The 12,396-nt window shown below is 35.1% G+C and overlaps 6 protein-coding genes across 6 annotated transcripts; 1 reads left to right on the top strand and 5 right to left on the bottom strand.

Annotated features, from left to right (window-relative positions):
* Positions 1 to 61: 61 nt before the first annotated feature.
* On the bottom strand, positions 62 to 3,415 carry BX664DRAFT_266370 (kinase-like domain-containing protein; the record flags this gene model as incomplete). The annotated part of the gene is made up of 7 exons (XM_051540906.1): positions 62 to 567; positions 661 to 864; positions 979 to 1,296; positions 1,519 to 1,599; positions 1,663 to 1,794; positions 2,008 to 2,505; positions 2,566 to 3,415. Coding segments are annotated over 7 exons (2,589 nt in total), but the record flags the coding sequence as incomplete, so codon positions are not given.
* A 170-nt stretch (positions 3,416 to 3,585) lies between these two features.
* On the bottom strand, positions 3,586 to 4,181 carry BX664DRAFT_170631 (uncharacterized protein). Its single transcript, XM_051539982.1, has 2 exons — positions 3,967 to 4,181; positions 3,586 to 3,875 (listed from the first exon to the last, which is right to left on the bottom strand). Exons 1-2 carry the CDS (start codon positions 4,090 to 4,092, stop codon positions 3,669 to 3,671), a joined length of 333 nt encoding a protein of 110 aa, XP_051398089.1. The 5' UTR covers positions 4,093 to 4,181; the 3' UTR covers positions 3,586 to 3,668.
* Positions 4,182 to 4,713: 532 nt separating this feature from the next.
* BX664DRAFT_337540 (uncharacterized protein) lies at positions 4,714 to 5,769 on the bottom strand. The gene has a single exon (XM_051546252.1). It carries the CDS (start codon positions 5,642 to 5,644, stop codon positions 4,796 to 4,798), a length of 849 nt encoding a protein of 282 aa, XP_051398090.1. The 5' UTR covers positions 5,645 to 5,769; the 3' UTR covers positions 4,714 to 4,795.
* Positions 5,770 to 5,787: 18 nt separating this feature from the next.
* BX664DRAFT_387381 (uncharacterized protein) lies at positions 5,788 to 6,909 on the bottom strand. Its single transcript, XM_051549384.1, has 2 exons — positions 6,751 to 6,909; positions 5,788 to 6,673 (listed from the first exon to the last, which is right to left on the bottom strand). The coding sequence occupies exons 1-2, from the start codon at positions 6,888 to 6,890 to the stop codon at positions 5,983 to 5,985; spliced, it is 831 nt and encodes a 276-aa protein (XP_051398091.1). The 5' UTR covers positions 6,891 to 6,909; the 3' UTR covers positions 5,788 to 5,982.
* Positions 6,910 to 8,510: 1,601 nt separating this feature from the next.
* BX664DRAFT_170682 (uncharacterized protein) lies at positions 8,511 to 10,171 on the top strand. The gene has a single exon (XM_051539983.1). It carries the CDS (start codon positions 8,663 to 8,665, stop codon positions 10,073 to 10,075), a length of 1,413 nt encoding a protein of 470 aa, XP_051398092.1. The 5' UTR covers positions 8,511 to 8,662; the 3' UTR covers positions 10,076 to 10,171.
* Positions 10,172 to 10,414: 243 nt separating this feature from the next.
* On the bottom strand, positions 10,415 to 12,392 carry BX664DRAFT_375214 (uncharacterized protein; the record flags this gene model as incomplete). The annotated part of the gene is made up of 4 exons (XM_051548713.1): positions 10,415 to 10,806; positions 10,963 to 11,755; positions 11,849 to 11,963; positions 12,373 to 12,392. 4 exons carry the CDS (start codon positions 12,390 to 12,392, stop codon positions 10,415 to 10,417), a joined length of 1,320 nt encoding a protein of 439 aa, XP_051398093.1.
* Positions 12,393 to 12,396: the final 4 nt, after the last annotated feature.

Raw genomic sequence — 12,396 nt, forward strand, 5'->3', positions numbered from 1 at the left:
ATGGATGTGACTAAAAAAAAAAAAAAAGAAAAGGAAGAGAATATGAGTAAAGTTGAACTTATCATCCATACATATGCTGAAGTATAGAACTTACCAATAATTGCGAGGCACTACCACGTTTGACAGGGTCTCGACTTAATAACATTTTGATTAATTGGCGAGAATGGGCGTTTCTGACTTGTCGATCCAAGTGAGGGATCTCCAGTTCTTTTTGATCATTCCATCGTAAACCATTATTGAGAATAGGCGTAGAAGAAGAAGGATGAGAGACAAAGTGTAAAATAGTTTCATCTTTGATGCTTGTGGCGAAGAGAGGACGCTTCGTTTCTAATTCATATAATACACATCCAAGCGCCCAAAGATCTACACTTGCTGTAGCAACCACTCCATTTGCGCCTTCTAAACCATAAGTAGTAGCACGCGCTACTTCAGGGGGACAGTATCGAGGGGTAATCACGCCAACACATTCTTCTCCAATGGTGCGACTAGCTTCAAAATCAATCAATTTCCAAGGTTCATCCATGTTGTGCATGATGTTGCTGGGCTTCAAATCACAGAAAGCAATCCCTGAAAATCAGTAAAAAAAAAAAAAAAAAAAGTGTGGTTAGAAAAAGAAATTATCTGTACGCCATGCTGTTTTTTGTAGTGATGAATACTAACCTTTTTCGTGACACCAAATCAAACATTCGGTAATGTCCCGAGCTATGGAAATAGTATGTTGATCAGACCAAATAGGATTAGTAGTAGATACTGGTGATTGTTTGGATTGATCTGTAGATGAAGGCCTTGCTCGTCGAATTGCGGTAGATAATGTTTCATCGAGTCGTTCCATGACAGTGACATATTTGATATGATAATCATCATCTCCATCTTCCTGTTTATTTGGTATCTGTCCAGAAAGCGATAATGACTGTTGTTGTTGTTGTTCTGGTGTTGTATCCAAAGATGGTGGCATCGTCATAGGTGTTGATTGATGACTTTCGTCCTGGATCGTCAGTACTTCCAATAATGTAACCACATGGTGAGATTTGAGCTTCATCAGAGTACGACATTCCCGTTCCCACGCTTCACGGCGGCCAAATGACTTGACAACTACGTTAGACTTGACAGCATCCTGATTATCAGTTTTGTAGACAAATAGAATACCGTTGGTCGGGCCGATTACAGGAGGTTTTGATTTGTCCAATTTGTAACGTCGAGGAAGCATACCGGAAATGGATAAATGTTGTGAATTTCGTATACTACTAATACTGACATTGTTGCTGGTATTCTTGTTACTATTGCTGGTATCATCAACTGTACTACCACTGGTATCATTTTCCATAGTACTGGTAAGGGTGGATGAGGATTGCGAGATTTCAGCAGCAGCAGGAGGAGGAGAAGGAGTAGGAGAAGAAGAAGGATTTGCTGGAGTATTAACAGGAGATGTTGGAGTTGATGATGGTATCACATTGTTGGGTGGAATCATTGTCTTGTTGTTGTCATCGGACAATGAGTTTGGGAAATAATCAGCTGTACGTTCTTCATGTAAAATTCCATTTGCTTGTCCCAAAGTTGCCAGTCGATCCAATGGACTAACAGAGTCATAAATACCGTTCTCTTCATGATGATGATGATGATGATGACTGATAGGTCGAAAACTATGGATAGATAAACGTGCACCAGTGCCGGTCGTGTCATTGAGAGCTTGAGGTGAGATGGGTTGAGCGACTGGAACACTTGATGATGGGTATTGATGATGTGTAAGTGGAACAGCCGTATTTGTGTGAACTTGTGATGGCGCACTGTTGGTAACTGTAGTTGCAATACTGAATTGTTTACTGGCGCCTGGGATATATTGAATGGGAACCGTATTGTTGTCATCACGTAGAGAAAAAGAGTCATCTTCATCGTCGTTTTCTTGTATATCGCTAGGCAAATTATTATTGTTGTTATTAATGTTGTCATGGTCGTTACGAGATGCATATGCATGTGTCACTTTGATATTTCGTGATCCGAGTGCGCTACTTCCATTCGTTTTTATGCTTCGTAAAACTTCCATACTGCTACTGAGAGGTGCACCATCGGATGTAACGGTTGATAAGTTGGTAGAAGGTGTATAATGGTCAATAGGTATACTATTGTTACTATTGTTGTGAGCTGCAAACTGAGATGCCGGCATTGAGAATTCATTGGGTTTCTGTAAAACGTATTCGTTGGGTATTTGTCCAGGTCCATCCAAATCGTGTGCCAATAGCTGTTTGCTTGCTGCAAGTGAGTTTCTTGAGCCACGCAGATAACTAGCGATATCATAATGAGAGTCGGTTGGTGAAGACATCATTTCCATAACAGAAGAGGGAACATCACCATTATCAGATTGTCGAGCATAAGAGTTACGAGTACTTGTAGTCCCCGTTTTGGAAGTCCATGCCTTGGAAACGCGTTTATGACTGTAAGGGGTCATCAAGTTGGCATCCGAATGAGCAGGATCGCTTAGTGAATAAGTTCGATAGTCGTCTTCGTAACCTCCATCGTTGCCACCACCAGCAGCTGTATTTCCATATCTCCAATAATAATCGTCCTGACTTTGATCGTCCATATCCTTTTCCATAGCCTCTTTTTCGATTTGCTGTTGTCGTTTTCGTCGTCGGATAAAAAAGAAAGCTGCCAGAGCAATAGCACATAAACCAACTACGCCACCAACCACACCACCTGCAATGGCACCAACAGGAGTGGATGAGCTAGTACCAGAGCTAGGTTGATTTGAAGAAGAAGAAGAAGAAGAAGACATGCCTGTTGATGGTACGCTTGACCAACTTGATTTTTCAATATCGAGTATATACATATTTTGATCCTCATTTCCTTGACCAGTCCATCCACCATAGATATAAATTCGTCTCCGAGTAGAGTCCAATACGGCTGTGTGACCCATGCGTGCACCGGGACCTTGACTTGCGTTTGCCATACTTTGACGTAGCCAAGTAAGTGTTGGATATTGAGATGCATCGAGAACCCAGACATCCGAATCTGAAGGAGTTGTGGTACCTCCACCGTAGACTAACATTCTATCTTGAAGACAAGTTGCGGTGTGTAAACGTCGAGGACCGGGTATAGCACCATTGACAGAACCAGGATTGACTTGAAGATTCCATGAACGAGTACCAAGATCGTAAGTATAAACAGACCTAGATGGTTGATCTGGATTTCCAGTTTGAGATCCACCAAAAGTAACCAAACAGTTGCAAGACGGAATATAACAAGTTGAATGATCAGTGACAGCTGGACCATTTGAACCCGAACTCCAAAGAAAAGAATTGGCATCCAAGAACCAAAGACTATTGAGTACAGCACCTGACATACGATTTCCATTGGCATCTACAGAGACACCACCATAAGTGAAGATAGTATTATTGATAAGAGCCATTGTATAACCGGAAGCTGGAGGAGGTTGATCTATATAATTAATAAATAATAAATAATAAATAAATAAATAAACAAGAAAAAAAATAAAATAAAAATAAAAAAGAAAAAAATATTGGAAGAACAATAATAATCTTTCTTTCTTTTTTTTTTTTTTTTTTTTTTTTTTTGGTTGACCTTACTTGTTGAACTAGGACTATTCCAATTCCAAACTGTAGTATCTAATTTTTGAAGTAAAGAACCACCACCAGTAGTATTACTTGCAAGAGCTAAAACTTGTCCAGTACTAGGTAAGTTAATAGCTTGAAAAAAGACTTGAGAACTGAAAGCCACATTGTTTGATAAAGCTTGAGCATCATACCAAGTACCGTTTTGTGAATTCCAAATCCAAAGTGACTTTGTACCTTGAACATTTGTATTATTTCCAGTAATGTCAGTGGTACCACCATATATGATAACATAAGGGTCTTGAAATACTTTAATAAGAATAAATTATTTTTTGAAAAGTTGAGTTTCAAGATAAGTAATATTATTATTATTATTATTATTATTATTAAAGTTACCTGCAGCTTGACCAGCTTTCCAAGGAACATCAGTTGCGATAGTACCGGGGGTAATACCTTGAGCAGTTATATAGGAAAAGCATTGTAATATATAAAATAAAGTTGTTATGACAATCCAAAGACAAGTCATTGAAATGTATAACGAGTACAACTATATCTAAGATAGATGAATGTTGTAATTTTGAAAAAAGAGAGGGAGAATGAAAGAGGAAAAAAAAAAAAAAAAAAAAAAAAAAAAAGAAAAAAAGAGAGAGAAAGAGTTCTCCCTGTTTTTTCTTTTTTTGAAGATGTTATCGGGATATGAAATCAATACAAAATTGGATGATATGAGAAGAGTAAAAATGAGACAATGAATGAAAATGACCATTAGTTTATTATACATTTCCTTTTTACTATTATCATTATAAGAAATAGTCTATTTTTTCCATTGATGAAAAAATTAATTTTACTTTTTGTTAGAAAGATTAACAATAATAATAATAATAATAATAAAAGAGTGAATACACAATAAGCATAGTTTAAAGTTTTTCCAAATGTTTATTTTTATACATCATAACCAAACATATCCACATTTTAAAAAAGAAGATCCCTCTTTTTCCCTAAAGTCTAATGTGACATCAAACATTGCTTTACTCTTTTTGATTGGATAAGGACATATCCCGTTCATGTTGTACACACACACACACACATATATATATATATATATAGCATATATTATATATAAATTTTCCAACCCTTTTATTGTCCCATTTTTTTTTTTATTTTTTATCAATTGATATCAGTTGATTGCTAACTAAACTAAACTAAACTATATATATATATATATATACTCTCTATCCTTCACCATCATCATCATTGTCGGAGAATCCATCAAATCCATTTGTCATGATATCCTTGAATTTGTTGTCAGAACTGTCATCTTCATAAAAAGCCATTTCTTTTGCTTCATCTTCTTCTGCTGTATTGTCTAAGGAATTCCATGTGATGGCGTCAATTAATTTTATCACACCATTATCTTGCTGCTTCTTCTTTCTTGGTATGTCACTAGTCGTTTTGTTCCTGAATGCTGTGTACTTCTTCATATCATCATTGATCAATGTCTTGTTACCGGAAGATAACGGGATTGACGAACGATTGGATGTATTCTCTATAATTGAAGGCTTTATATCTACGACTGATGGTAAAGGCAGATGTTTCCTGATCTTCTCATCGCGCATTTGGTTGTCTGGCAGTAGGGTATGCTTGCTTGCTGTTGATGGTAGTCGTTTTGACTGATCATGATGATATTGGTTGGTATAATACGGTAATTCAATATCCTCTTCTTGTTTCTTGAATCTTTTTCTAACAGTATTTGTGATAGGAAGTCGCTTTTTGTTTTGAGAATGAAGATTTTTCAAGCCATTGTCAGTTGGTAGTGATGCTGACGGGTTATTAAACTTAACCGTATTTCGAATAGTGCTATTGAAGGTGGGATGACTGTAAGAATGCCGTTCTGATGGTTTCAATGATGACCTTTTGTAATATGGATAAGTTGAAGTAGTGTCCAATGCAACCGATGGTACTGTAGATGCTTTACTAGAGGTAGGAAAGGATGAGTAAGGTAGAGAACGGCGAATTAACGGTGAAAACTTGATTTCAGCATTGGTGTTGTGTTGCAAAATGGCTCTAGAACGTTCATTCATTCACTATTGAGTGTATATATATATTTTTGTAATACTTCGCAACGTTCCGGATAAAGAAAGTGTTAAAAAGAGAAACGAAGAAGAAAGATAAAAAAAAAAAAAAAAAAAAAAAAAAAAACAAAAAAGCAGCTTTTTCGTAATCCGACTGATCGCCTGCAAAAAAAAAAAAAAAGGTTTGGTTTGATAATACAATTTTATTTCATATTTCGATAGAGATACTAAATGATAAATAATCATACTAATACTAAAGATGGTAATGATGATGATGAATTAATATAAAGTAAATGTGATATGGCTAACTGTAACTAAAGGAAAAAAAAAACCTACAAGGGGATGGTTCAATCTGATGCAGTTGTCGTTTGGTTGGAAGGAACCATCAATTCAATACCACTATACAATAATCGTCTGGGCCGTCGCCTTGATCTCTGGAAAGAAGAGGTGGTTGCATAGCGTTTAATACCAATATGTTGAATGTCAGTATGTTGAGAGTCATTTGCCATAATAGGTTGTCGTTGGGTGGTGTCTGTTGATAATTGATAAATATCTTCCGGTCTAGTTTCATTGTTGATATCAGGTGAGTAGTTTTTGATAGAATCTTTTGATGATGAAGAACTATCACCAGGTTGTTCTTGAGAATATAAGAGAATACGACGTTGATTTGTTGATACAAATGGAATATCATGACTCATCGGTCGTTTTCTATCGTTGTTGGTACTATCTTCCAAATATCTTGATAGATGTGTTATTTTCTTGTGTTTTGTTCGTGGTTTGGGTATAATGAGGCGGTCAGTTGCAAATGAATTCCTTTCTACATTTTGTGTATGTTCTTCTATGTCATCTAGCCAGTCAAGAACACGTTGATTGTCGGTATTTGATGAAGATAGTTGTTGTTGTGGTGTTTGTTTTAAGGATGAATCTAAAAGCGATTGTTCTTGTTGTTCCGTTAGTTTTATCGATTTTTCAGTATATTGATTCCTGGGTATACGAATAGGTTTCCAGTGCCATTTGTGTCCACAGTCGTTACATACCCTAAAGTGAAATAATGAAATAAATCAATATACTTATTTTTTTTTTAAACAGAATAAAAACTAAAAGTGATTGCTTACGCTTTTTTTGTAGTTCGAGTAGCACCTAAAAAATCGACATCTTCACTGTGGCATTTCTTGCAAGAAAAAGAGAATTTAGCTTCTGCTTGTTCCTGTTCTTTATTCAAAATATCATAAGAATAAGGAAACTGACGAATCATTCTTCTTGTTGAAAAAAAGAAAAAGATAGAGAAGAGCAAAAAGTAAAAGAATGAAAAATATTCCAGTCGGTGCTTTAATACAGACATGACAGACGAGGGTACAAAAAGGAGTATACGAATATGACAATGACAAATAGTTTGTTAGATTTACTTGTTTGTATTATTGATATACAAAAAAAAAAAAAAAAAGAAACATGATAATACAAAGAATCAGTATGATTTGATTTGATAATATTTATAAATGATATAACGAGATTCCATCAGAAAAAAGAAAAAAGTTGTCTGCATCTCCGCTTTTGACATTTTTGAAAGCATTTCTCCCTTTTTTTTTCCATTTCTTTCTCTTTCTTTCAGTTTTATTTATTTATTCCTCTTTTACTGCTCTATTATAGAGCTTTACGTGTTTTTACTATAACAATAAGACATGTTTTTTGAAGCATCATATTTACCTTCACCTCAATTCTCAAGTACAAGCCAAGGTAAAAAAAAAAAAAGAAAAGGTATTATCTTATCATACAACAAAGAAATTCACTTTTTTTATATATAGATGATTCGACTATTCCAGAAAGTTTATCTCCAACTGAAGACACCTTACCACCTCCTCAAGTTGACTCCTCATCGGAAGAAACGACTGTGAATCACCTAGTCTTTGTGATACATGTAGGTCATGTTAATAAATAAAAAAAGTAGCTTCTCAGTATTAATGTCAATTTTTATTTTCAATTAATGACTAGGGAATTGGACAAGTAAAAAAAGATATAGTTTTGAATTTTTATTATGAATCACTGACTTGTATTTTGGTTGATAGCAAACGGAACAGTATGGTCATTTTTATGAACATGGTAAGTGTTGAATGATAATAAAATTTCTTTGATAATATTTATTTACTATTTTTTTTAGTTGAAAGCTTACAAGAAACAACTCGTCAAGTACTTCAAGCCAAGGTACCCGACCATAATGTTCGAATTGAATTGATTCCTATCGAATGGCATAGACATATCCATGATCAAGTTGACCCTATATTGAACCGGATTACCCTCAAATCGATACCCACCATACGATTAATTGAAAATGATTATCTTGCAGATGTCCTCTTTTATTTTTCCAAGGATCGGGGTCAATCTATCATTGACAATGTGACTCATCTCTTCAACACATCTTATCACAATTTTATGGAAAAACATCCTGACTTTAATGGAAAAATCGTTATTTTGGGATACTCGTAAGTTAAAAAAAAAAAAAAGATATGACATTTGACCTTTTCTCCAATGCTTTTTTTTTCTCTCTCTCTCTCTCTCTTTTATTAGATTGGGTGGAATTCTTACTTGGGATATTTTATCACATCAAAGACAACCAAACTCCAAAGAAGAAGAACAAGATTACCGCAAGCTTGACGTTATCTATGGGAAATTGGATTTCAAACCAAATTATTTTTTTACATTGGGATCCCCTATCGGCGCAGTTTTGACTTTCAGAAATCAGTCTCCTGTTACATATCATCCTGATCATGGTATCATCTTTGAAAATGTGTTTCATCCTTTTGATCCTCTGGTATGTTTTTCAATAGATTGAAGTGATACCACTGACATATGACTAAAATTCTCTTGAATTTTTATTTTTAGGCTTATCGAATAGAACCACTTTATGATGATTATTACATTGATCAACCAGCTGTACTTGTCGAACGATCTGTTCCTTTTGGTCCATCCTTCTCTTTTCCTTCCTTACCTTCTCTACCTGGTTTGAATTTATTCTCTTACTTTTCATGGAAAATGTCGTCATCATCGTCTAATACCAACAACGATAACATGACCTCTGAAATGTCAACAATGGAGGCAACATCTATCGAATGCAACAGCACAAACGCTCCGGAAAATGACAATCATCTCTTCAAGAATAAACATTTATCTGCACCATGTTTACGATCATCCGATTTTGTCTCAGATACTATTGAAGATCTCCAGCATCGCGATTTAGGAGATGAATCAGGAAAAGGTAGCATCATGAACTCTCTTTTACAATATTTTGGAAAAGGACAACGCGGAAGCAAAGACAGCATTTTGGATATGATGGCAGGATATAAGACCAATAGCACGACATCACCATCGAATGCAGCAACTACATGTGATATTGGTGAACAAGATCGAACATTGTTAGTAGAAGAAAATGCACAAGGTATTATCACATGGGATCCACTTCAAGAACAACGACGAGCCGTGATATCAACCGATAAAGGAGTACAGAAACCAGCACTTTGGGACTCATTGATAGCACATACAAATGAAAATGGAAACAACAAGAGTGGCAACAATGATAACGATCACAAGACTAATGATGATGATGATGATAGGAATAATCGTATTAATGACCATTCTTTGATGAGTGCATCGTCTTCTTCTTCAACAAACTATAGTGGTCGCCGACAACCATTACAACGTGCTAAAACCTATTGTGCTCAGGGGACTATCAATGACACCACTGAATCCATGCTTTTCTATGAATTTGGCAAAGGAATGACAACAACTGGGCGATATAAACAAGAGAATAACACCACAGATTATACCAATGAAATGAACAATAGTGACAACAACACAACAACAGTATCACCAAGCACAAAACTTCGTCACCTTGTGGAAGTTCTAGGGATTGATGGTGTACGTATGGAGTCATTCGAACGAGCCAAAACTAATTTTCAACGTAATTCGAACAAATCATCAGTACCACAGCAACCACAGGATCATCAGGAATCAAAAAGGTCAACTAATAACAACAGCAATGAAAATCGAGTGGACGGATTTGAAGATGTCTCAAGTGTTGCAGAACAAGTGAAAGACGGTGTACATGAGGATGTTACAACATTTAATACCATTTCGGTTGATACCACTAACGATCGATCATCAACCAATATAGAAACGGACAAGGATGTACAAGAACAAGATGAAGAAAAGGAAGACCAAAGTAAATCCGACAAAGGTTCTAATGAACAACAACAACAACAAGAGGAAGCACGAGCACAAGAAGCACTTAAACATTTACCTGGGAATCGACGAATGGATTTTGCATTACAACCTGATGGATTTATGAGCATGATTGCGAACGAATATATTGTTGGATTACGAGCCCATTTCTCTTATTGGACAAGCAAGGATTTGATGGTAAAAAAAAAAAAAATAAAAAAAAAATAAAACAAAAAGGATGTTCGGTATATCCTATATTTGTATTATACAATGAAACTAATCCTTTTTATATGCATACATCTCGTCTTTTCTTTAGTGGCACATTTTACAAACATTGGAAAAGTAATGGGGCTTTTATTTTGGACATGACAATCATATGTAAGCAAAAGAGAAGTTGTTATTTATAATAGACCTATTAGTTTATTTTATACCTTTTGTTTTTGATTTAGTATAGAAACATTTTTTTTTATTACTTTGTATTATCTTATTGTTTGATGAATAAAAAAAAAAAAAAAGAGATATACATATTTGTATTAATAAACAACATTACTATTATAAATTAGATAACTAGCAGTACCAGACTGTATTGTCAATCATTGGGGCAGTGGGACCAGTATTTTGGGAATCAAAAGAAATCAAGTCTTCCATGGTCAAATGATTGTAGAGGTCCATGATATGACAAGCTGGAGTTTGAGACAAGGTGGAACAGGAAGAAGAAGGGGTAGGATAGGATGAAGGTGGGACATGATTCAGAGAATGGACGGATGAATTGGCAGATAATGAAGGTGTATAAGATGATGATGATGATGAAGGATAACTTAAAGGGGATGTATTATTATTATTATGAGATGTTGGAGGAGGGGTCGCTAGAGGCTTGATAGGTTGAACAATATTATCTGTAGTTGTGGGACAATCAGAAGATGATAAATTTTGTTGTTCTCTTCCATCATCCGTATAATCTGGTGTAGTTAATGGTGATGGCTGTTGAGATATATAATAGGATTGTTGTTGTTGTTGTTGATGTTGTTGTTGATGTTGTTGCTGTTGTTGATGATGTTGTTCTTGTTGTTGTTGTTGTTGTTGTTCAGAAAATAATAAATGAGTAGCAATATTACTGTTCTGAGGATGTGGCCAATCAGTTAAAGGTTGACAGGAAAAAGGATCTAAAGTAGGAAAGAGGTAGTTTTGTGATATGGATGGATGATATTGCGTCATCATAGTATTGGATGATGATTGCTGTTGTAATGTATCATCACCACCACCTGCTGCTGACGATGATGATGACGAAGATGATGATGATGATGACGATGATATTGTCGTTGTTGTTGTTGATGCTGTCGAAGTAGTTGTCATATCAGGTGTAATGATAGATGTCTTCTTATGATTTTGTTTTAATTTTTTAGTTAAATGAGATCCTGTACTGGTTGTTTTTGTTGCATCATGCATTGACAAGGATCTTTTCTTGGCAGTATGATTAGATGATCTTTGTTGTTGCTCACGTTGTAAACGAGTATGAGCCATTGCACGACGGGTTTCCAAAGTGGATTGTTCAGTATGTTTTAATTTGGCTTCCAATTGAGAGGTGATACGATCATGATGATTTGATTTTGATTTAGAATGATGATGATGATGGAGACGGTCGTTGTTATCAGTTGACATGGTTGCCGTAGGATTATTATTTATAGACGAAGGTACCATATTAATTTGAAGGGATAAAAATAGATTACGTTGGGATTCAAGATCCGCCTCGATTTGATGAATTTTTATTTCTAATTGAGACAAGTTGTCGATAAAAGGGTCCACATTGGTAGTCTGGGTGTTACGAGATCGCCGACTGCTTGGATAAGCGCATAAAATACCCCCTTGAGTACAACGAGTACAATTTGGATGTTCTCCATCGCAACGTACCTTTTTTTTTTTTTTTTTTTTAAAAAAGAAAGAAGGATGATGATGAAGTGAGTACTCTTTTTTTTTTTTTTTTTTTTTTTTGATGATGATTACTTTTTTATGATGACATCGTATACAAGCAATAGGTGCACGAGGCCTTTTCATGGAAGGATGCATTCTAGTGATAGCATTACCATTACTATCGACTCTGGCAGTGGCAGGATGATTACTTTTTGTATTAACCATTGTTGTTAAAGAAATTATTAACTAGGCGTAAGAAAGATGATGATAATGATGAATATAAATAATCAACTTGGTTTACGAAAGATGGATGATTTCGTTGAGTAAAAAAAAAAAAAAAATAATGGATGAAAAAGAAAAAGAAAGAATTGTATTTGATAAAAACCAGAAAAAAAAAAGAGGGGATAGTTTTATTATCTCTCTCTCTCTATCTATCTATCTAACCACTCTAGGTTTTAAATGAAATGATTAGAAACAAAAGATCATCTGAATTATTAACAACACTATGTCAAAATGCATAAATCGTAGTTTCAAATCCTCAAAAAGAATCGTTTGCTCCTTAATTTGAAGAGCGTATTACTATTTAAAGACATCCCTTCTTTTCCTTAGCAACGTACTATTGTCTTTTATAGCACATGATA

The sequence above is a fragment of the Halteromyces radiatus genome, assembly GCF_025201355.1.
Source record: "Halteromyces radiatus strain CBS 162.75 chromosome Unknown BX664scaffold_6, whole genome shotgun sequence".
In the NCBI taxonomy this organism is placed as follows: Eukaryota; Fungi; Mucoromycota; class Mucoromycetes; order Mucorales; family Cunninghamellaceae; genus Halteromyces; species Halteromyces radiatus.

Excerpts from the sequence above, each read along its gene's own strand:
- BX664DRAFT_170631 (XM_051539982.1), bottom strand. The coding sequence starts at position 4,092 with ATGACTTGTCTTTGGATTGTCATAACAACTTTATTTTATATATTACAA. Across the intron at positions 3,876-3,966 it reads CTTGGAAAGCTGGTCAAGCT|TATTTCAAGACCCTTATGTT; the intron begins GCAGGTAACTTT and ends TTCTTATTAAAG.
- BX664DRAFT_337540 (XM_051546252.1), bottom strand. The coding sequence starts at position 5,644 with ATGAATGAACGTTCTAGAGCCATTTTGCAACACAACACCAATGCTGAA.
- BX664DRAFT_387381 (XM_051549384.1), bottom strand. The coding sequence starts at position 6,890 with ATGATTCGTCAGTTTCCTTATTCTTATGATATTTTGAATAAAGAACAG. Across the intron at positions 6,674-6,750 it reads ACTCGAACTACAAAAAAAGC|GGTATGTAACGACTGTGGAC; the intron begins GTAAGCAATCAC and ends ATTTCACTTTAG.
- BX664DRAFT_170682 (XM_051539983.1), top strand. The coding sequence starts at position 8,663 with ATGTCGTCATCATCGTCTAATACCAACAACGATAACATGACCTCTGAA.